The sequence below is a fragment of the Sapajus apella genome, unplaced genomic scaffold (assembly GCF_009761245.1).
Source record: "Sapajus apella isolate SASKATOON/1434 unplaced genomic scaffold, GSC_monkey_1.0 scaffold78, whole genome shotgun sequence".
NCBI lineage: Eukaryota > Metazoa > Chordata > Mammalia > Primates > Cebidae > Sapajus > Sapajus apella.
In genome coordinates, this window is record NW_022437018.1 from 2,562,605 (window position 1) to 2,587,305 (window position 24,701).

Below are 24,701 nucleotides of genomic sequence, written 5' to 3' on the forward strand. Positions count from 1 at the left end.
GGTTGCCTTGCCTGAGAGTGATCATCAGCACATTGCAAAATGCCTTTTGTTTTCCTTCTGAAGGTGATTAGGCTGGTAGGGTGATAGAAACAGAACTACAGCAGAATTATCAAGCTGGGAACCCATTCATTTCCCTCTGCTGCACTGCAGATCTTTCTGACCCAACTCCTGTGTCCTCAGTGACATTTAAGTATAAAAGGCGAGGCTTTCTCTTTAAAATGGATGCAGCAGTCAAAAGCACAGATGAGGATAACCATCGCTTTCAGAAATTAAGTATTATAATTCTCTTGATCCCCAATATTAAAATGTTTCAGTCCTGGGTTTTTTCAAAAGAAGGGGGGAAAATCTGTATTTCAGATGGTGGGAGCCTGCTGTGAATGCAGATGGAAATTTTATGGCTTGTCTAATGCTTGTCTATTTTAATAAAGAGAATAAATTACAACAGCAGTGCAATTTCATCGTATACTCCATGTGTTGCAATAATGAAACACAAGTAGCCCTGTATCCTAGAATCGTGTATCTCGCTGCATTGTTCAGTTTATTACAACCTTGCCTCTGAAATTTATTTATCAAGAAAAGCACATTAGCTAAAAGAAGGGAAGAGAAAATCTCTAGGGGCAATATATGATGCTATACCAGTGTGTAAACACACACACACACACACACACACACACACACACACACACACACTTTCCAAGAAGAAGAACCAAAGTATTCTTTGTCTGGCTACCATGAGATCCAAATGACAGAGCTTCACATTTTGTGCAATGGCACACAGTCATGGAGAAGGTATGTATGTGAGGAGGGTTTGACCTGATCTCCTATCATCCCACAGAGGCTGATAGATACCAGGGCAAGCATGGCTTCTCCAAACTCAGGGCAGGGGGGTATACTGAGCTATTTGTCTTTATTCACGATGTTTATTGATTGTTCTTACTAACTTTATACGAATTGATCATCTACTCCACCCTACACAAAGGGAGTATACGCCACACAAAGTTAAGGTATTTATGTGAAATTTATTATGCTGGCAATTTTTTTTTAGCATAAGTGGAAATTAAAATAGAGCCAAATGAAAATACAAGAAAGAAAATTACTTGAAATATTTTTGACAGGCTGGAAACTGACCTGCTTGTCCTTTAATAACAATTAGACACTGAGAATACTGTCATGTGTTTTAGGAGCAATGGAAAGGAAATCTGTATTTCTGAGTTTTAAATCCCCATTCATGTGCTTCCAAATAATTCTCTATGGAGAAAAAACTCCTCAAAGAAAAACACAGTTTTGAAGATCCCTTTTGACATGTCAGTCTGACATATAATCTCTAAGAATTAACGTTAAGATCCAGCCTGGTGCTGGAAATTCTAACATTGGCTACTTCAAGTAGTAGGGGATACTGACTACAGAGGGAACAAAGGAACTTTCAGGGCTGATGAAATGTTCCACATCTTGGGGAAGGAATAGGTTAAATGACTGTGTGCATTTGTCAAAGCTGATTAACTATGCCCTTAGGAGCAGTGCATTTGACTGTAGGAAAATTATACCTCAGTTAAAAAAACAAAACAACTCCCTAAAACAGTAAAAATAATAAGATCTAAGCACAGCGTTCATTTCAGAATTTTTTGTACATATAGTTGTAAGGCAAATAAGCAGATAAAATGAACATCTTTGGCTGCGAATTTATATGAAAGCTGAGGGATTCCTTGTGCCACATGCCTCTGCTTCAGCGCCACACTTTATTTACTAGGACATTACCATAAACAGTTTATTGTTATGTGATGAAAGTCAATATTGCTTAAGAATGCAATTAAAAGCTCAACATTATTAAATTGCAAGTTCAAGCTAACATTCGGAGCTATTCATTCCTGTCACCTTCCCCATGCTGACAACAGGGACTATGAGATTTCCTAGTCCTATCTGAAGTAAATGACCCAGCTGTGGTGACAGTACAAAAGACTGAGTCTAAGAAGGCCTCTTGCCTTAGACTATATGCATGCCTCATTTTATGATAATTGAATATCTAACCTGAAACACAGATACAACAAGATAAAATTATATAAAATATCTACATAAATGTAGATATAAATACATACAATTATTATAAAAAGATTTCTTTACACTGTTAAGTGTCATTGTATGTTTTACAATCATTCCATCCAGGGAACCTTCCAGTTTAACGTAACTATCTGAGCAGTAGATATCTGTTTCATCTTAAAAAAAAAACATGAACTGTGAACTGTTCTTATTTTTGTCTACTTTGACTTTCATCTAAGATAAACTCTTATCACGTTAGATACCTATTTATTTCTGCTAGAACTAGTAACTGCCAATACTGATACACAACTGCCAGGTTAATGAAATTAAACATACAGAGAGATTTACAAACACACATTAGCACAAACTATAAGAGGAAGAGTCAGAAAACAAATTAATCTCATGAATTTTGGGACAATGGCATTCTTTACTGTCAATTTGAGCTTTAATATATTAAGGTAACATTTTTCATTAAAATATTATGTACACTTCACCAGAATTATTTTACAAAGAGATCAGCTAAGTGCATTTTAATGTTCTTGCAGGAATCTTTAAAATTCAGCTTCATATTTTAAACAACCTTTCAATAAAAGTGGCACATTTCAGAAAAGTGAAATCTAGTCCATGTTGTTTAGAATCAGCTTGGCAACTTTTCAGAGCATGCTTACATCTCAAGTGTAATCACGCCTATTTCTGTTCACAAACAGATTTGAAAGGAAAAACTATTCTCATATAAAATTATTTTTCAAGGTACTTCCTTTTTCCTTTCTTTAAACTTCTGAAAATTAAACTTTTAATGCTATTACAGCATGTGAAAAAAATGGATTGTATTCAAGTGGTCACGCAGAACTTATTGTGGATGATTTTCTTCCACTTTTCTGTTTTTTAAAAGTCACTATGAATAGCATTGAAAATTAATTTAAAAAGAAAAAATATATTAAAAATCACTATTAAAATATTGCCCTCAAAGTAGAAGAATACGTTAAAACATGACACTGTTTTAAAGGCGTTATGAATCCAGCAAATACCTGTAGCACAGTAAATGGGAGAACAGGACAACAACATCACGGTTCTTACTATGAAGACTTCATAGTCTAAATCTGAGAAGCCTTTTAATTAGCATTTCTAATCATGCCCAATGAATGACAGCTTAGACAAAAATCAAGGCTTCAACATTTCTCAAAATTATTCCATAATTATTCTCCAGGTTTCTAATTCATCAGCTTGGTGGATTTCTGTTTCAACTCTAGAACTTCAGCATTTGTGAGCTACCTCTAAAAACTCAAGCTAAATATCAACCTGAGATAACATTTCCTACTTTGCAAACATACTGTTAATAGTTGAAAGTAAAGCAATAGGGGGCATCAGGAGGAAAGGAAGGGGCATACCCTATAAATAGAAACCAATCCCTCTGCATTCCATTCTCAATACTAGGTGTCAGCATGTATTGGTTACAGATGCTCACACATGGTATCTCTCACAGGTTCCTTTGGGATCCTTCCTTTCTTTTCCAACCACATCAGTAAATCATCATGCCCCATCAATTCTCAAAGCTTTTCTACCTGTGCTCCTTACAATATCTGCCATCTCAGTTTTCAGAACTATTTCAATCTACACATCTGTCTCATGTCTTCCCTCTACCCCTTCATAAGATCTCCAAAAGAAGACATACAAGTGGCCAACAAACATAGTAAAAAACGCTCCACATCACCAATCACCAGGAAAATACAAATCAAAACCACAATGAGATACCATCTCACGCCAGTCAGGATGGCTATTAACAAGTCAAAAATATCAGATGTTGGTGAGGCTACACTTTATATATTTTCTATATGAAGTATAAGACTATTTTAAAGCTTCTGTCTCTCTTAATAAGCTGCCAGTTCCCAAGGGACTGGAAGCATGTTTTATTTCTCTTTGCACCCCTGCAGCACATAAATATTTGTTGAACTGAAATGTTGAAATATTGTTGAATCAAAACATGTATGTTTCATATTCACTGCACCACAACAAATACTTACATGTTTCAGAATTTTGTTCTTTTTATGTCCTCCTTATGGGATAATTTTCCAGTCAAGATAATTCTATACACTGGTTAGTATCTAAGGATTCAGTCCCTAAGAAACCAACTGTTTAGTAAATTTGTTGGTCTGAACTATATGAAAATCAGCCGTTCATAAATTTTAACACGTTACATAATTCGTTCTTCTCTGATATCCAACTGATATTAAAATATTTCCATCTGTTCTAGTGAATTTTAGTGAATACTGGTATGATAAAGAAGGTGAGAAAAGAAAGCAAAAACATAAATGGAAGGGCAGAAGCCAAGTGGAAGCAGAAAAAAGAGAAAGCAATGTAGGGCATAGGGTTACTCCTTAATCAGTATTTAGAAAATAATTTTTAAGTATGAGGCATAAGGTAATGGGAAATACTACAATGGAAAACACAGAAGATAGAATATAAGAAGGAAAAAAGCTTTACATCTTCATAATTCTACACTTTACTGCTGTTTATAAATGTTGCAGTATATTCGCAAATCAGTTAAATGCATATATTTCAAAGCCAACTAAGAGATAAAACTAGAAGTTAAAGAGGAAGAATAAAATTTACGTGAAACGCAAACAAAGTTCCCATGAAGATGGTCTGAATAGGCTCTCAATTGCCTTCTCCCCAAAACAACTGTGACCTTGGCCCCTTTTACCAATTGTGGCAACAACTGCAGACCTGCTACATCAATATATTATGATCTGGACAATCCACACATCAAATATGGTGTCAATTCTAGTTATCTCATGATGGCTCAGAGGGGACTTCAGGGGTATCACGACTCTCTGTCTTATGAAGACTGGCTAAAGAAACAGGGAGCGATAACTTGAAGAGAAACAGCAGCACCAACATAGCACTATCTTCATCTATATATATAGCTGGCATATGGGTGGCCATGACAGGATGCTACATTTAGTCTCAGAATGAAAGAGGATGTTCCAACAATCAGAACTGTTCAGCAATGGGGGCTATTCAGAGGTAGGGCATTTCCAGTCGCATGCAATTCACAAGCAGAGACTGACAATGCATAGAGCTATTGTCAAGGAGAGGCTGGCTCTGCAGAGGCCCTGGCTCACTGACCTCAACAGTCACTTCCATTGCTAAGATTCCTGGACTCTAGAGACTCTTTGGGAATTTTCCACACAACTCTGCCCTTCAAAACTGATGTATTTATATAAATCCTATAGGTTTAAATTCAGATGTCTACAGTAGCTCTTCCTTTTACTTAAAATAAATGAAATCATCCATTTACTCACTTTAATGAAGTGACTGAATCATGTGTTTTCATCTGCAGCCCATAAAGTCATTACAAATGCATTAAATATGATTTGAGTGATTGGTATAAAAATGGAGGCATGATAAAGAATTTCTTAACACAGGATTTATTGTAAAGCAATTTAAAATCATGTTTGTCATTTCTATCATATAAATTTGAGTAAAAAGTGATTCTATTGCACACACAGTATTTTAGTCACATAATTTTGTAGCACCCCTCCCCCCCCATCAAAACATTTTCTAACAAAACAATGGTAGGCTTTCTCTGACTGGGACAGGAAAAAATGAAACGAATTAAATTAGAAAGTAGTAACGTTCTTGATGTCTGTTTATGTCCAATACCTTATCAGGTACAAGGTGGCAACTAGGTGTGGGGAGAAGATTTAAATGTTCATCCCTTGGCTAAGGTAGTGTAGGTAGGGGAAAGTTAAAGTTGGAATCAAAACAAGAACACAAATGAATAAGAAACAAGAACCTGGGAGTTGAAGAGCCAGAGTGATAAAAGCAAGGGAAAAATTGGGTCCTGGATGAGACTCTAAATAATGCAAGCAGGAGTTGGTGTACCCAAAGCTGAATTTTATGTACGTTCATATAATCAATTCACCATGTCATGACATGAGAAAGAGTTCACTGTACTTAAACAGTCAGAAGATGGCAGAAAAGTTAAAATGGAATAACGCCTGCTGATGACACTGGAAATTGCAAAATGGGAAATGAACTTCTAGAGGAAAAATGGGGAATCTCATAATCACAGATGGAAAGCTAGGCCACAGAAGGCAAGCAAGGCTGAGATGGTTTTAGAGACAGGTAGCATGGAGGATCTCTCCCTTCCTTTACAATTTGCCCACTGCTTTGCCCATGAATTCTAATATGCTCTTGGAGTGAGAGGCATGGCTGTCCTTCTTCTAGCACTGAAAGTGGAACCCTGGGAAGCCTTTCAGTCCTGGGCAAGCCAGGCCAGATGCTTACACTAACCCCAGGTGAACCTGATGAAGCTTCTTTCTCACCAGTTGAGAGTCACTGGCCTAAAAGAATTGCACATGAGTTAATGAAGGCTGGAGGAAAAGCATAGAGCCCTGGGCAGAGAGCTGTGTACCTGCTATCATTTCTTCATTCAACAGGACAGAGTTAAGGGGGCTAGAAGAGGACACACCGTGATTCGTGGTCCCGCCCAGGTAACTTGTCCTTCAGTAGGAGCACAAGGGATACTCCTGGAGCTAGGAAGGACACTTAGGACCAGGGTGTCAGGGTCCTCGAGATAAAACAGTTAAGGAAAGGGGCTCCAGGTGCTACCTCAGGGGCCTTACCAACACTCCAAATCAAGACCTGTGGCTTTTCATCAGATGTCTTCACAAAAACTATAATTCCATGTAGAGTATCTTAAGTTTCCTGACAGATACAAACAGTTGTGAAATAGTTGAGACGAAAGAAATTCCTTCCAGCTGGGTAAACTAGCGTTTCAGGAAGAGGGTGAGACTGGAGATGAACCTCAGCAGTTGGAAGGATTTGTATATATGAGGTAGAAGGAGGGGCTGCAGGCAGGTCAACACTAAGACCCACAGTGACAAAGTAGGGTATGCTCTGGGGATGTGAAAAGTAGAGTTATTCTGACCAGAACTAAGGTCAGCTAGTGGATTTGTGGGAAATGAGTTCTAAATGCCAGCTCTGGCTTGAGAATGGAGGACCTGGAATACCATGTTAAAACAAAACAAAACAAAATCACCAGAAACTCAGGAGAGCAGAAAACAGGAACACTGTGTTTTAGGAAAACGATGAAGTGCTGTTGTCCTCTGTGGCATCTTTCATAACAATTAAAATGAAGACAAACTGAATATAGAAAAATAAGAGATTAGTTGGTACTTCTGGGCACATTCATAAAGTAGAATTCAATAGAACCTTTAAAAATGTACAGAAATATATTGAAATGGACATATCTTCATTTTTTAATGTTCATATTATATTTCTGGTGGGAAAATGAGGTTACAAAAAAGGAGGTACTATTATTATATTCATTTGGGGAGAAAAGAAGAAAAAATTTAAGGAAGGAAGGAAAGAAGTGAAATATATACACACACAGAAAAACATTGAAAAAAAATCCATTTCAAAATGGAAACAGCCATGATTCTCTGGATGATCTTTGCCTCCCCGCTAGGTTTAACGTAATTTCTACAATGGACATCTATTTAGATGGTGATTAAAAATAAATCCAAAGAATACACAGAATGCTCTGGTACATTACAAGTAATCAAGCAGGGAGCACAAGGGGTACAACAGATATTAAATACTGTCAAAAGCTCTGAAAGCAGTCTTCTTTGGGTTGGCAGTTAATATTTAGCAAGAAAACCCACCAGTTCATGCATTTGCCTACTTCTAATTGTCCCTGAGAAATTGCATATGAGCGCTCTTAATCAGAATCACTAGAACTGAACTCGTGCTGAAGAATTTCCTCCAAGTGGTTTTTGCTCAGGGAGTAAAGCAGCACTGCCAGTGGGCGGCCTAAAGGTGGGGACTCAAAGGTAAACCCATTAAGGCCTGCATGGGGGTGGGGGTGAAGGACTGGCTTACCACAATTTAGCAAATCTCCCAAGTAGATGGAGGCCCCTGCATTGACCGTCGGGGGGCTGGTGAGGAAGCAGCTGGAGCGGCACTGGGTGATCTGGGGAAAACCACCACACTTTCCTAGAACCCGAGCCTCCTGCCCCACGTGTAATGCCTCCATAAACCGCATTTCTTCCTAATAGAAATTTGGCTCTGGTTTTAACTGTCCTTACTGGGATACATATTCCCTACTTCCCCCAACATAAACACATACAGGTATTTATCACTTCCTTATTTATTTACCCTCAGCTTATAATTCACTTTAGCAAATTTACTTTGCCCATTTTAACTGATGCCGCTTACTAAATATGCTTAGCATAAAATAACCCTCATTTCTTCCAGGTGGACAAGGGAACAAAGAAAGGAGTGCGGAAGAGGGAGGAATTAACATTTGTTGAATCACTGCATTGAGACGGCCACTTCATGTTCAATTTAATTTAGCCTTTGTAGCGTCTCTTTGTGGTAGGTGTTATTATGGATGAGGGCACCGGGGCTCCGAGAGCGTAAGTAACCGACTTCAGCCTCCACAGAGAAGCAGTAGTAACTGTGTCAAGATTCAAACCCAAGCCATTCCGCCTCCACAGCCCACGCCCAGGCCCGGTCTCTTATCCGACAGGGCTTCCAAAAATCTGTTTTCCTATTACTTCAGAGATTCCTGGCAGCACTTTAAAAAACAGGCTGGATTAAGCTCTCTGCATAGGCACAATACAGATCATATTAATAATTTAGTTTCCACTAAAGCTGAAATGGAGGTCTAGGAAAAGAGGTCAAAGCTGAGAATGCCAAATGAACATAAGAATACTCTCCTTTCCTGCGCCACAACGGAATCCTAACTAATCCACCAGAAAGCAGATAAAAACATAAAGTCTATCAGATGCCAAACGGATGGCTATATAATTATTTGAATCTTATCCCACGGAAAATCCACTGAAACTCCTTATATAAAATCAAATTACAACCTGCCGCTGAAGACAAGGCTCTTCCATGGAGAGCTCAGAAAAAGACCAGAACCTGGACTCACACACTCCGCAGCAAGACAAAACTCATGCTAACTTAGACCCTGAGCATGACTGGAAAATCAAGACTAGGGCTTGCACTGGCCAGGCCATGACCCAGTCAGCAGAGTAAACATGCATTTTAAATGCATTCATGGTCACCCTCAAAGATGCAGTTTCAGCAAAGACAAGGCACACTCAAAACCTTTTGAAATGTATCAGACTGGAATTGAGGAGATCAGGGTCACTAATTCTATAATAATGAAGACAAACGAATGTGTGCACTTCATCTGCCTGGATTCCTAGTATTAATATATTAACTGTATTCGCAATAAATGCAGATGGAATAAATGTGTATAACAAAGCCATTTATTTTTAGATGGCAAAGAATGGCTCCAGCTGAAGAGGCATAGTAAAACAGGGATCGTTAACAATGGCTGTGCTTCAAAAGAAAAAAATTAATTACAGGCAGCACTTTTAAACATCAATATGGTTATCTTCCTGTTACTTAATGACAGGCAAATGTATTTTGAGTGTTGACAGAGCTAAATAAACATACTCATCATGTTATTGAATCTGGGTGCAGTGGCCAAGCCACTGAACAGAGGGACAGCAGGTCCCTGCAGATCAGGGGAGGGAGCAGCGAACAGTAAGGGGATTCAGTGATCTCAGAAGCTGTGTCTCTTGCAGCGTGTCCTGTCTCCTTCACCCCTAACCAGTCAGGTAGCAGATATGTGGCCAGGATTTTAAAAACTGGACATTGTAGCGGGTTACTAGTAGAAAACAAAATGCACTGTTCAAGGTTATGATTTTGACAAATGTTGCTTCGCTAGACTATTGTAAATATACAGTGCCAATATCGATTATGATCTGTATGCACCCGATTCAAAAATAGCTCTGTGCTTTTGCAATAACATTTAACATCCCCATGTAACATCTGAAGTTAAAAACATAAAGCTTCAGTCATGCACCATTATTTAAAAAGCACTTTTTCGTTGGTTTTACTACATAAAACAAATGAACGATAATACCGGTGATGGTGAGGGAGGGGTAAAAATTACATGACATAAAAATCATTTATATATAGAAAATAAAGATGAAAGTAAAAGCATTCTCCAAATGCATGAATCTTATATGACTGGTGAATAATCTGCAAACAGAATAGTGAAATAGGTGGGAGGGGCAGGGGGCCTTAGAGTCTGATAGCCATGGGTTCAAGGTCAGCCTCTGAATTTATCAGTAATAGTGATAAAAAGCAAGTTCTAATTCTTGATTTCCTCATCAGCAAAATGCGAATAACGCCTCCTTACTCAGAGGGTTGATTTAACTGTTACATGAGACAACAACTTTTGACACCTACCAATTATTTTTACTGTAAATTGAACTTAGCTTTTGATAGCACGTTTCCTATCAATCCAAACTAAGGTTTGCTAGCAATGCCTAAAAGCATCTGTTTTTGACTAATCAAATTTTTGAGAACTTCAGTATTTGCCAAGCCCCCTCCCTCAAATTTAACTTTTTATTCATTTTTTTCTATTGTCAAGGAGAAAAAAAGTCCCCGTCACTTCCTAAGGGCTATGAGAGTTTTCTATCCTGATAATAAGAAAAGAATGTGGTAAAGCCCAAGGTTCATTCATTTCTAACATTTTGCTACGTCATCAGCTAAAGTAGTTTTTTGATGTTGGTGTTAATTTCTTACCATTCTACAAGCTGCATTTAATTTCTCATCTAAACTCTAAAAATTAGCCTGTTTTAAAGCCCTGAGGGAGATATTTAAAGACAGCTTTTACCACAGTTTTCTTCTAAAAAATGATAAGCATAAAATGAAAGACATTGGCAAACGTGGGAATAGACTCATTTCAAAAAGCAAAAAATTGACACCACCAGACTTAAAATATACTAAAAAGGTATAGTAGCCAAAACAGCATGGTACTGGCATAAAAACAGACACATAGATCAATGAAACAGAATAGACAATGCGAACATTAATCCACATATCTACAGCTAACTTATTTTTGATGAAGTTGCCAAGAACACTCATTGGAGAAAGAAGAGTTCCTTCAATAATTGGTGCTGGGAAAATTGTATATCCATATGCAAAAGAATAAAGCTAGACTTTTACTTTTTACCCTACACAAAACTCAACTCAAAAGGGATCAGAGACCCAAATCTAAGACTTTAAATGATAAAACCGCTAGAAGAAAGCATACAGGAAATGCTTTAGGAGATTGGTTTGGGAAAATACTTTATAAATAAGGCCTCAAAAGCAAAAGGAAAAGAAGCAAAAAGAAACAAATTGGATTAAATCAAACTGAAAGCCCTCTGCACAGGAAAGGAAACAATCAACAGAGCGAAAAAAAAAAGCAACCTACAGAATGGGAGAAAACATTTGCATACTATTCAGCTGACAGGGGTTACTATCCAGCATATACAAGTAGCTCAAACATTTCAACAGCAAAAATCCCACACAATCCGATTAAAAAATGGGCAAATTATCTGAACAGACATTTCTCAAAAGAAAACATATGAAATGGTCAACAAACATAAGAAAAATGCTAAGCATCACTAATCACCAAGCAAATGCAAATCAAAACCACAATGAGGTATCGTCTCACCCCAGTTAGGATTGCTATTATCAAAAAGACAATTTAAAAAAATGCTGGCAAGAATGCAGAGAAAAGGGAAATTTTATACGCCATTGGTGGGAATGTAAACTAGTATAGCCACTATAGAGAACAATATGGAGGTTCCCCAAGAAATTACAAATAGAGCTACCATATAATTCAGCAATGCCACTACTGGGCATTTATGCAAAGGAAATAAAATCAGTATACTGAAGATATATCTGCACCCCTATGTTTCTTGCAGCACTATGCCCAATAGCCAAGATATGGAATCAACCTAAGTGGATTAAAAAGAAAGTGTATGTATATACAAAGAAATACTATTCAGCCATAAAAAGGAATGAAATCCTGTTATTTGTAGCAATGTGGGTAAAACTGGAGGACCTCATGTTAAGTGAAATAAACCAGGAACAGAAAGTTACACACTGCATGTTCTCATTCATATGAGGAAACTAAAAAAAGTTGATCTCACAGAAGTAAAAAGAACAGAGAATAGGAGAAGCTGGAAAGGGTAGTGGAAAGAAAGGTATAGAGGAAAGATTTGTTTAGGATACAAAATTACAGCTAGATAAGGAGAGTAAATTCTAGCATTCTATGTCATAGTGGGATGACTACAGTCAACAATATGTAGTTTCAGATAGGCAGATAGAGGATACCAAATGTGTCCAACAGTAAAAAAAATGATAAAGGTTTGACATGATGAATATGCGAATTATCTTGATCTGATCACTTTACATTATACTGAAACATCACTGTGTACTTCATGAATATGTACAATTATTTGTCAATTTAAAAAAAATCAAAGAAACCTCCCCCAAATCAGCTGACACAGTGATTTTGCCACTCATCTTCAAAAATACAAATATATTGGGAATTAATTATATTTCTTTATTTAGTATTAATAGGATTATGGTACTGTTAAAGTAGAATGCATTTTCAGTGGCACAGGTATTATTTGGTATTAAATGAAGTAAAAGTCATGTGAGGTTGAGTTAATTTATTTATTACATCCAGTAATATACCCCTTCTACTCTTTATGTCCCGTCTGTAATGTTCTTTTGGGGGAAAGAGATAAATCACAAAAAGGATTCTATATGAGTTTTCCTAGGGGGAGAAATCCTTGCATGGCATTTCATGGTCCAGGAAAGATTCATCCCATGGAACTCAGTATTCTGTAAAATGATGCTCTCAGTTGAAATAGAGGCATTTCCAGGTGTGGAGAGGTGTGAAAAAAGCACAGGGCTGGCAATCAGGCCAGTCGGGGTTTGAGTTACAGCTTTACAGTTACTAATTGTGCAATTTAGGCAAGTTTTTGAAACTTTCAGAGTATAATTTCCCTAATCCAGAAGACTGGAAAATAATACCCCTGCCACGAAGATTCCATGCAGTGATCCATGTCATGCGCCTGGTAGAATGCCTGGCCCACCGCAGTCCCTCAATGAATTATAGCTCAATAAGTAAAAGGACAGGTAAATTCTGCTTAATACACTTCTGCTATTTGATGTCTCACTGGGTGGGCAGACCTTCCTGGAACAATAAAAAACATCATAGAGGATCTATGATGAAAACGTCTATAAAGATGTCCAGGTTTCAGACTCAGTTCTTCTGTTTGGTTTAAGGCGAGTGGGAGCAAATGAACACACTGATAATTCTAAGTGGGAGTTATGGAAGTGGGCCAATTTGGTCAGGTGAAGGTTAACTAGCTATATGTGACTGAAAAATTTAGAGGCTCTTGCAAATAGCAATCAGATCGCAGGGAGATGGGAATCTGCTGATAAAGGAAGACAGCCAGTGGGCCACCTTAGGTTCAGAAAGCGGGTACAGCAGATAAGTCTACATTGGTTAGATTATTCATTCCTCTCCCAGGACCCACCTATCCTGAAACTAATGACACCTCTATCATGGACACTACCTAGACAGGGGGATAAACTGGTTGGTAATAAATCTTTCATTGTTTAAGTAATACTTTGTTTCCTCTTCATAATCACAATACGTAAACTATATAATGAAGATTTCTTCATTTAACCCAAGTAGTCCTCTTTTTTCCCTTTTTCAACATTTATGCTCGAATCTGCAAAATAAAGTTATTTAGTTAAAAGAATCATTTGCTACTTCCTCTGTATGTGCATATCATTCTTAAGCTTTCTTTAATATCTACCTCAGCAATCATTTTACTGAGAGCAGCTAATTAGTACTATTGTTAATGAATGGAAAAATGTATTTAAAATATGAGTCTTCAGGAGTGTTTCTCAAAATGACAGATTTAACTCCCTGAGGGCTGTGGAAAGTTTGCAAAGAGCTAACTGTGGGATTTACATGGTTGTTTGGGAATGATGGTCTATTAGTAAAACTTCATTCACCGTATCAATTCAGCAAATAATTTTGAGTGCTTATAAGGTATAAAAGTTGTTAAAAACATTCCCTCTTTTTCTCAGTTCTTCAACCTCATTCTTGGCTACAAACCCTCAATGACATTTGAGAACCTATACTTTAGGAGGGGCAGCTGGAGACTTGCCAAATACACTCTTTATGCAAGGAACCTGGCAAAATGCAGTTATTTGCAGTATCTCTAATCTTCACAACAAGTATGCAAAGAAAAAACAGTATCCCTGTTTGATCAATGTGGAAACTGAGGCCCAAAGAAATTTAGTTCCCGGCCACACAGTTAATTAGTAGCAGCCTCTCTGTGAACTCACGTTGAGCCCCAAAGCCCATTCTCTTCAGTACCATGAATTGTAATACTTAGCCCAGATACTTCCCACGTCTCTCCTTGTTGCTTGCCTGTTTTATTAATGTTTCTAATCTTCTATTAAATAAACTTTACTATGTTTTCATACTTTCTTTTGCTGTATAGATATCTTACAAAATTGTACTTTATTAGGATAAAAGAATGCTATTCATCTGATTGGCTCCGAGACTAGGTATTTCTGATTTCAGGTGTACCTTCACGGTATGTTACAAATGTCTCAGTGTCTCTGACTTCCAGTACCTAGAAAGTCTTGAACTTCCTTTCTTCCAACCTTTTTATGCCTAGTTCTTGTCCCCATTTTTTACCCTGCAGTCCATACATCCTTCTTCTCCTATGGTTATGGTATTAGTAGACTTTTTTTTTTCTACCAAAGGGTGAGCTATACCCAGCAGATATGAATGGTAGTCCCTGTTCTTCCCATTCTAATGAGATACATCTAAGTTCAAATAACACCGAGGATATGATCCTAACTAATCAGAAAGTCACCCATGACTGAGAAGTAATTTACAGGAACCAATTAAATCTGAACTGAAATCCATACATTTTATAAGCACCTCCCACATTTGACAATAATGGACAATACCATTTCATGACTCCACTTTGCGTCCATGAGAGCAGAACCCTGAGTGAATGGAATAAGACCAGATAAAAATCTGACCTATATGTAAATGATTCAAGCTTGATGTCCTCTGCTTTGCTTTTAAGTCTTCTACTTTTAATTTACATAATATAAACTAGAACACCCATTTGGGCAAAACTATAGCAAATTGCTTATTTCTTGAATGTAAAATTTGGATTATGTAACTGACAATATAATGTTGGATTTAGATATTCTCCTTCAATATTTAATCTATACCTTAATCTATATACATAAGCCAATGCTTTTATTGTTTTTTCAGTCAATGGATTCTATTTAAAAATTTTAAACGCAGGAGTACACTAACTTAAGTATAAAGGATTATACAAAGCTAGATTTTGCAGTTAAATTTAAATTATTTATTAAAATTTGAATTAGCAAATAATTTAACTTTTAACATCTCAAAAGCGATTTTTTTTATTGACTTAAGAATTCACCCTGGATGCCCGTTAATAAGACTCACCCTTAAGAAAACCCCTCCTGTAGAGGTTTTGATGGCCCAGGCAAGGGACTCAGAACCACACAAGCCTTGGTTCCAAGACCAGGTATTTCTGTGACCTGGGGCAAGATGCATAAACAAACCTGGGCTTTGGTGAATGCCTCAGTACACTGGCTAACACTAAACAGTCACACTACGGTCCATTTATTCTTCTGTTCATTTGTCTGTACATTCTGAACAACAGCAACAGCAGCAACAACTAACACGATGGCTCTTACTTTGTGCCAAGCACTGTTCTAATATGAACTCACTGAAATCCCATTACAACCCTATACTAAGCACATACTACCATTGCATCTATTTTGCAGGTGAAGAGCCTGAGGCACAGAGAGGCTAAATAACTTCCCCAAGGTCACATAGCTAACGGATAGTGCCAAAATCTGAACTCAGACAACCTTACTCTACAGTTCATACTCTTAGTCATTACATGATACTGTCTCTCATCCATTCATTCACCACCCAGCAAGCCCTAGTTTGGCTGCAATAGATAATTATACCATCTCTGGCCTCAAGGAGCTCATAGTCTCTTAGGTAAGACAGACATGTAAACACACAATTACGGTACAGAATATCAAGTATGCTAATTGACCATGCTCCCTGGAGACCTGGAGTCCATATACTCGATGCAGCAGGGAACAAAGCAGGATTCCTTGATCTCATAAGGATCTATACAATCTTCTGCCATAAAAGTCCAGCTGCTGCAGTACAAAACCTTACTCATGCCTGGCATCTTAGATCAGGGTATCATAGATACCTAGGTGACGAGGAATGGGGAAAGCCTATAAAATGTCAGGAAGCATTGAGCTTCTATAGCAAGAAATAAACAACACTACCCTTCATAGCTTTAAAAACTCTGTTCTCAAACCCTTAAATCATTGCAGTTAACCTTAAAAGAGACTGCTAGCATCTCATTACAATAAACCCAGTGGTTAAACACAGTTCCCAAAATCCTTTGATTTAAGTTCAAGTCTATGTCCACCACTCACTAGCTATATGTCCACAGACAAGATATTTTTTAAGCCTTAGTTTTACCTATGAAAATGAATATGAAAATAATGCATGCCTCATAGGAAAGTCATGGGGAAGAAAAAGGAATAACCCATGGGAATCCCTCTGCACACACCTGACATACAGCAGGCATCTAACACACTGTTATGTTGTCATTACACAATGTGTCTGAGGATTTGAAATCCTTGTGTTGGTAATTTTCATTTCTATCTTCCAAAAAGATTTAAAAAAAGAATCTTAAGAAAAAAAAAACATTAAAATTTACTGCAGAGGATAAGAAAAACAGACACTACAATACTGAGTTAGAGACACAAAGCCTTTCAAGTTTCACATGTCTAGAAAATCGCTTATCACTTAGAAGAATTTCTGAAACAAGCCCACTTTGATGTGTAGCTGTGAAAATATTAATGCCACATACTACATACCTTACATGGCATAGTAGTTAAGAACACAAGCTAGAGACTTAGACTGCCCAAATTGGAATCCTAGCTCTACGACTGTCTCACTAGGGTGAAAACTTTAGGGAACTAGATTCAAGGCTCAGCCTCAGTCTCCTTATCTGTAAGATGGGGATACTAAAAAAATACTTTCTCTTCTCACAGGATTATTATGACGATTAAAGGAGCCTCCACTTATAAAGCAATGTAATACCCTACCTAGTGCAGAATAAGTGGTCAATAAATGGCCTGGGAGAAAAGACATGAATCCAGGACATTTAATTCTTCCTCTTCCCCTTCAAGCCAGGAACTTGGCAGTTATCCTAGAATCCGATCTCTCTCTCACATCCTGCCTACAATCCACTGCCAAGTTCTACTGAGTCTTCCCCTAAATATCTTTGGTATGCAACACCCCCTCTCCACTGGCATAATCTCCGCCTTGGTTCACACTCAGCATTTCGTGCCTGGATCTCCATCAGAGCTTCCTGACTGCTCTCCCTGCTGCTGCTACAACACGGATACTTGAGTGACGGCTCTACCCCATAAAGCTCCTCACAGTCCTCTCTTCTACCACTGCCATTAAGGTCTCTCCCTGCTTTGAGCAGGATGATTTTATACTACGCAAGATAGACTGTGAAGGTCTCCATGCTCTGGCCCCTGCCTACTTTTCCTGCCACACACTCAGGTCTCCTTTGCTCCAGGAATTCCAAAATACTGCTTGTTTCCCACACAGCCCGAGTCTCTCCCACTTCTATCACTTTGGGTATACGACTCCTGTTCTTCTGCTTGACTACCTTGCTGACTCCTCCTTCAAGGCTCAGCTTCACTGAGATCCTTCTCTGAGCCCATCTGAGTCAAGTGAGGGTCTTTCTGTGAACTCCTGTGGTGTCTTCATTCTTCCTGGAAAGCGATTAATGGCTCTTATTTTTCTCCCTCCCTGCCTCTTCTGGGCGTTACTGTAGTGTTGCTACTATGTTTTGATTGGCTTTGTCTCCAATATTTGACGCAATGCCTGATCCATAGAAGTCAGTTAATAAATGTTTACTGAATGAATACATGAATGCAAGAATAAAGCAATGAATATTTGTTCCTGCTCTGTCACTGATGAACTGTATAAGTTTGACATCAATATCAAAAAAGATGTTACTTTATCTCAGTATCTAGCACTGTGTCAGGTACACATATATAGAGAGACCTACTTACCTACCTACCTACCTACCCATCTGTTGAGAGCAAACTCTATAATGTTTCCTTTTTTCTATAAATTTCATTAGGTCGCCTCAAAGTTTTTGACAGGACCTGGTAAATATAGGCAAGCATACATTCATATACTAACAAAACTCACTTATGGAACAAATTAGCGTCAATTCTGGTAATATCCCTCACTACTGAAATGTATTTTATAGTTTATGTGGGGGAGGGCACAGCAGGCAGCTAACATGGTACCAGAAGCCAACAATGACAGGGAATGTGCAAGGACTGAGACCTGATCCCGAGGGGAGCACCTGTAACTTCAGCCCCTCATGGCTTTGTGGGAGGACAAGCCACCTACCGACCCCCGCCCATGGACCAGGGCCCTGCTGGGAGCAGGAAATATAAACAGCTCTTCTCTGCAACTCGCTCAGTCAGGGCAGGGATCCAGTAATAACCACCCAAAGCCACTCTGTCTGCTTTTGGCATGCCTCCCACTGGTTGGCAACCTAAGCAGCCCATGAGCAGAGAAGTGTGAAGGGAAAAAAATATGGCAGGGAAGGGCAGTGGGAAAGAGTGGGTAAGGGGCATTTATAAATGCACTGGTAAGCAACTTTTAAACTAGATACTCATTAAACTTTTTTTCCCCAAGCCAGACAAATTAGTAAAAAAAGAGTAAAGATTCATTTACCCAGATGCATTTTCTTTCAACAAATAAGATTTCCTTTCTCTTAACACTGCTTATGTCTAGAATAAAACACATCTTTATTAAAATTCAACTAATTATAAATTCCTAGAAGTTCTGTACTGTTTTTCTTTTTGGACTGGTAATCATGTATTCATGACTAACATATTCAAAATAGACCAAATGTATAATTCACTGGGTTTAAAAAAAATCAATGAAATGTGAATCCAATGTTAAGTCTACATACGTATTATGATTTCACGATAACACATAGTGAGATACCATACTATATGATTCTGTGTCATCAGATATAATTGAGAAAGCTTCATCTTTGGCCTTGATCAAACCTGAACTGCAAGAATGTCATGGACCAAATTCCTTATTTTATAAATTAGATACTGTAAGATTTTCCCAAGTTTTTCTATTTTGTGATTTTTCACTATTACTTTTATGTAATTAAAGGATCCTGGCTGGGCACAGTGGCTCGTGTTTGTAATCTCAGCAGCTTGGGAGGCCGAGGCAGGCAGATCATCTGGGGTCAGGTGTTTGAGACCAGCCTGGTCAACATGGTAAAACCCTGTCTCTACTAAAAGTACAAAAATTAGCTGGGCGTGGTGGCAGGTGTCTGTAATCACAGTATCACAGTTACTCAGGAGGCTGAGGCAGGAGAATGGCTTGAAACCAGGAGGCGGAGGTTGCAGTGAGCAAAGATCAATCACACCACTGCACTCCAGCCTGGGTGACAGAGCAAGACTCCATCTCAAAAAAAAAAGATCCTATAGGGTATTTCTGCATATGAACAAGAGGAACTATGTCCATAATAACCCACAAAACACTTAGAAGCAGCATTTTTGATTGACATGAGATTTACAACAAGGAACAAAGTAGCCCACAGGCCTTCACTAGGATCTTAGAAAAAGATGAGGAAAAAGAAACTCAAAGTCAAAATGATTCACTTTATGGGGGATGAGGGTCATCTATGACTATGCCACTGAAGGAAATCTAGAGTGTATCAAATTAATTCAGTCTTAACTTTGTATATTACAAGTAGTCCATGAAATAATTTGACTATGAATATTGTGTCTTCCATAATACACTGTATCTTTGATAGAGAATATACTTATTTTACTATGTTAAGAATTAACAAGTACCACAGCAATGAAAGTGTTATCCATAAGTCATGGTCAGGGTCTACTCTGTGAGTGTCCTGAGAACAAAATGTTTAAATCTACTTGTACATTTACAATAGTGATATTGATATTTCTCCATGTTCCCTTCTGGTTGCTAAGTGATTTACATTGGACAGACTCTGTTGTACTGGTAACAAAGCACTTTGGTCCACAAAGCATTTGCTAAGGCTCAGTGAGTCCAGAAACTCCCTTTCCCTTACCCCTTCCCTATTTTGCTTCCAAGTCAAACAGGGGCCCAGACATGAAGGTGACAGATCTGTCATCGCTGCTACAGAAAACCGCTGTACGCAAACCTAGCTAGCCTAACAACCCTAACATACAGTGTCAATATTAATATGACACCGTATCTTCATACAAATATATGTACCTTTTCCATGTTTCTTAGAAGCTAGTTTATCATGTTAGGGGTGGGTAGAGATGTATGGAGAGGGGGCAAGTGGTAGTGACCTACCCACAGAGAAACCTCACACAATAAAATTAGCCCAGAATCTAGCAAAGTATGGCAATTTCATAACAACTCTGCTGTGCAAGGCTTTGAAATACGCCTGCACACAGTTTCTTAACCCAAGTTCTTCTCTTTATGAAAATATATTCAAGAAGTTTATTTACAAGAATATCAAAGTAGGAACTATCTATATTTAACATCTTGCAGCAAAACAACTGCAGCTCTCCAGCTTCAACCTAAAGTCTGCGATGCAACAAAAGGCAGAGAGTCTTCTATAGATCCTGACTCTGAAGAAAATGGCAAAGGTACCAGAAATATTCACTGTCACTTCTGAAGAGAGGTACATGTGGAAGATGAAAACTGCATGTCATTTAGGAAGCACATGCCTCACTGCTCAGAGCAAATTAAGGATATCTTTCCCCTGGGATTTTTCACAAAGACACATTAAAATGCTTTGTGACCTGCCTTTCCTATTCAGATCAGAGTTTTCGTCAATTTTTGTTAATTATCATGGAGGAAAAATACTTTGGGGTCTTACTCCCGGGTCAGTACCTAGGAGTCATATTTAAGGGCAAACACTCTTAGTACTCATGGGCTTTCATAAACCACCACTGACCCAGACTATTCCTATTTTCCCCCTGCCTTGGAGTATCAGTAAGGAATCATCAATGTCCATACGTTGATCTAACACGATTAGTGTTGAAGGTTGCAGGTCCCTGGAATTCCTGCATTCAGGAATAATCACCCAGCAGGAAAAAACAAACCTCTGTGATTTCAGCTTTATTTAACAAAAGAAAGTTATTTCTGGCAGCTTATTTCCATTGCACAACTTGACAAAAAGCACCTTGTAGAAATAGCAGGCAAAAGGGAAGAAAGAGGAAATAAAAGCAAAGCAGGAAATGACTTTTGTGCTACGTCTCTAAGGTCACAGATCTGCCTGGGAAACGCACGCATGTGACACAGTTCCAGCACAAAAGCTCTTTTTCCACGAGACAAACCTCTAAGAAGTACAAAATCTGGCTCTCTGGCCTCTCCCTCTCCCTAGGTCACCGCAGTGCATTTAACCTTGACTGCGCTGTGAACAAACTACTTTTGTAACTCCTTCACAACACCTTTGTGTGTCATGGAAACAAGCCCATGCCTATCCTATGTAAAGTGAAGCACACTTTCCGCATAGCCCTGCAATCACCCCACTCCAGAAAACCTTGCCTTGCCCATCCTATGACCATGGTCTGCCATAGGGTTTTATCATCTGTTTCCAATTTACACACCCAATTTACACTCTACCCAGCATGTAAAAAATAGCCCTAAATGCTTCTAACAGATGCCAGGGAGAGATAAAAACAAAAAGAATCCAGGCAAGACATATGCTCTGGCATACACAGCTACCTTTTTCTTCCGATCCCGGGACCGTTTGCGGTGTTTCCTTTTTTTCTCAGGCTCTTCTTCAGCATTGATTTCTAAATCCCTGGTTTTCTTTAATTGTGAGGCTGCATGAGCCATAATGCATTTAAAAAGATCCTCTCAAGCACGCAGGGCTTCCTTGTAAAAGGTGATATCCTCAGGCACCTTTAATCAGGCTTACAGCGGCATTCCAACCACTAGAGAGAAAGCTTTGACTAGCAGCAGGAAGACATTCACAATGAAAAGATGCTGGAGAAGCTGAAGCTTTTAAAAACCCCAACGACGCTGTCCGGACTTCATCCTACACCTTCCTCTACCTGAACCTTTACAGGAGAGTGCAGCCATCGTAATGCATTTACTGTAGTGAAGAAGACAGCTGGGACAGAGGAAGCTGTATTATGGCTGTATCCCCTGCCACCAGCTGGAAGTGTCTAAGTGATTCCTCGGAAGGGGGAATGCTGCAAAGGATGCTTCTCCAAAGGGGAAGAATCAAGAGTCACCACACATGCAGAAGCAGAAATCCAGCACTAATTCTGAAAACCTATTTTAGAATCCTTTGAAAAAAAGAAAAGGCTGCAATTTATACATCACCACTAGATCTACACTGAGAATAATTTAACCCCTGATAGAATGGAGCTGTTCCTACTTTAGTTCAACTGCTGATGGTGACAAAATATATAAAATAAGATTTCAAAAAACACACTAAATTTTGCTCTGGAGATCCTGACTGCATTACAGGGAAACAATGCACGTATTGCCCGTCTCAACAGTCCGTCCTTTATGCTGAACAACTATCAGCCTAAATGCATTTTGTGGAGAGGACTACAGAAGGGCTTGTTGTCTTTTAAAAACAATATGCTGATTACAACACATCATACAGAAAGACGTGAGCAGGTTGGTGTATGGAACAGATGCCTGATTCATAGGAGGTTCCCCAGGACTCTCCTCTCATGGGGTCTGGGGGTCAGGAATCTGTGCTGTAATCAGTGTGTCTGAGTCGCTGAAATGCAGATTTGCTTTCATGTTAGGGTTTGCTTCAATCACCTTACTATTTTTGCCACCTGAGTTCTCAATGACTGCAGCCTCTGAATATTCATTATGTGAAGTGAAGCAGCAGCAGTGCTCGAGGCCTGCTGGGGTGTCTTCTGCCAGGATGCACGCACTGGAAGAAATCTAATAAGTTAGGAGTCATTTGTACACATACTACACAGTATTCACAGTAAGAGCTTTAGCAAAACACTGCTGAAATGTCAGGCATATGAGACCTAGTAAAAAAAAGAAAAAAAAAAAAAAACAACAAAATTACCACGAAAAAAAGAAGGAAAAAAAAAAAAAGATGATGTGCTGATGAAAAGACTTTGTTAGCGTGTATGCTTCCAATGCAAAAGTTCGTAACTTTGGTGGTCAGTGCATTTGGCTTTGCGGGTCTGACTGTGTGAGTGTGTGAAGGACAGACCACCAAGTCCAATGCATCATGTGAAGATTTGGTTGGGGTTCTCTGGAGCTGCTGTTCACCTGCTTCACAAAGAGGGCCAAGCGTGAGTTCCTGCAAACAACTTCTACTCACCATGCTTCTAGATTTGGAGTTCAAAGATCTTTTCTCTTTTCCTTTTGCAGGATGCTTTATAGTCTCTGCGAAGCAGTGATAAAAATGGGATGGGAAAGAATCAGGTACCATGGTGTCCCATTTCTACTACCAGTGGACTGCGCACTTCTCTGAGGCCTCACTGTGAACCACAGGGAAACAACTCTGGTCATAGAATTACCAAGGGCCTACTATATGAACCAATGCTCACATGCTTGACTTCCCCAGAAACTATCTTCATGAAGAAAGAGTTCTGGAAAGTTTCTCCATTGCCTATGAAACCATATAAAAATGGGAAAAAATGAAGGTGGAGGATTAAATGTAACTCGGATCCAAAAGCAGACAAAAGATATTTGGGTCTTTGTAGTAAACATGAGTGTTTTTCTGTTAGGATATTTTACTGTATTAGTAACAGGTGGGGCAGAGTAAAAATTAAACTTTCGTATGCCTTTTCCCAATATAAATCATCCTATACTTTTGAAAAACGTTTATACAATTTCTTTTATTTTCAGCAAGTTGAAGAGAGCAGTCAGCTAAAAAGCTGGCGGCTTTCCCACTGGCTCCTGGATCATCTTTTTTTTTCTTTCTTTATAGACACTAATGATACTTTAAAATATATTTAGAAGTATGCTTGATTAAGTAAATTCTCCATCTGAGGCAGCAAAGCATTATACTTTCTCATTGATTTCTATCAGCAAAAGCTTAGTTGGAAATTAGGAAAATAAGCCGCAGGTAGTTTTCAACTTATTTCTCTCTAGAATAATTCTTTGCTTCCCCCAAATGTTCAGAAGTTGAGACTGTGTCATGACTTTTTATGACTCCATAATGTGACTTTTTTGTTACCTTGGATTTTCCCTTATCTCAGTAAGTGGTTAGCCCATCAAAAAAAAAAAAAATTGTAAGGTATAGCTTGCTCAGATTACTTTTTAAACAGAAAATGTGATCTTTTATCTTCCATTTCTAAACCAGAACTATGAACAGTGACTACTAAGAAAGGCAGTCAGTGGGTCCTAGGTTTTGACTGTGATATTACTAAGGCTGAATCCCTTTCTCCCTACACAGTTAAGAGTTACCTGACAAGTAACTCTTAACCCCTTGTGTACTTATTCTCAACACAAAGGCATTGACTCAAGATAGTCACAAATGCCAGTTTCCCCCCAAAACTGAATTGACTGTTTTATCAATAATTCCAGAAAGCCTTTATTATAGCTGAAATGAAAACATCAAAAGAACTTTTAAAAATTTTTATTCCTTGACCAAAATTTTATCAAAAATTTCCACCTAAACCTTAAGAACTTA

General features: G+C 38.4%; 1 protein-coding gene across 14 annotated transcripts in view; it reads right to left on the bottom strand.

Annotated features, from left to right (window-relative positions):
* Positions 1–24,701, bottom strand: part of ANK3 (ankyrin 3) — a 677,335-nt gene that overhangs the window by 325,601 nt on the left and 327,033 nt on the right. For 5 of the 14 annotated variants that reach the window (XM_032252639.1, XM_032252638.1, XM_032252640.1 and 2 more), the window contains exon 1: positions 21,803–23,066. The exons of 3 other annotated variants lie outside the window; for them this stretch is intronic. In XM_032252639.1, coding sequence (XP_032108530.1) covers positions 21,803–21,916 — 114 coding nt within the window. In that variant the 5' untranslated portion in view covers positions 21,917–23,066. Of the gene's footprint in view, positions 1–21,802; positions 23,067–24,701 lie in introns of those variants that run through there. 6 more of the 14 variants (XM_032252647.1, XM_032252632.1, XM_032252630.1 and 3 more) reach the window with 3 other exon arrangements.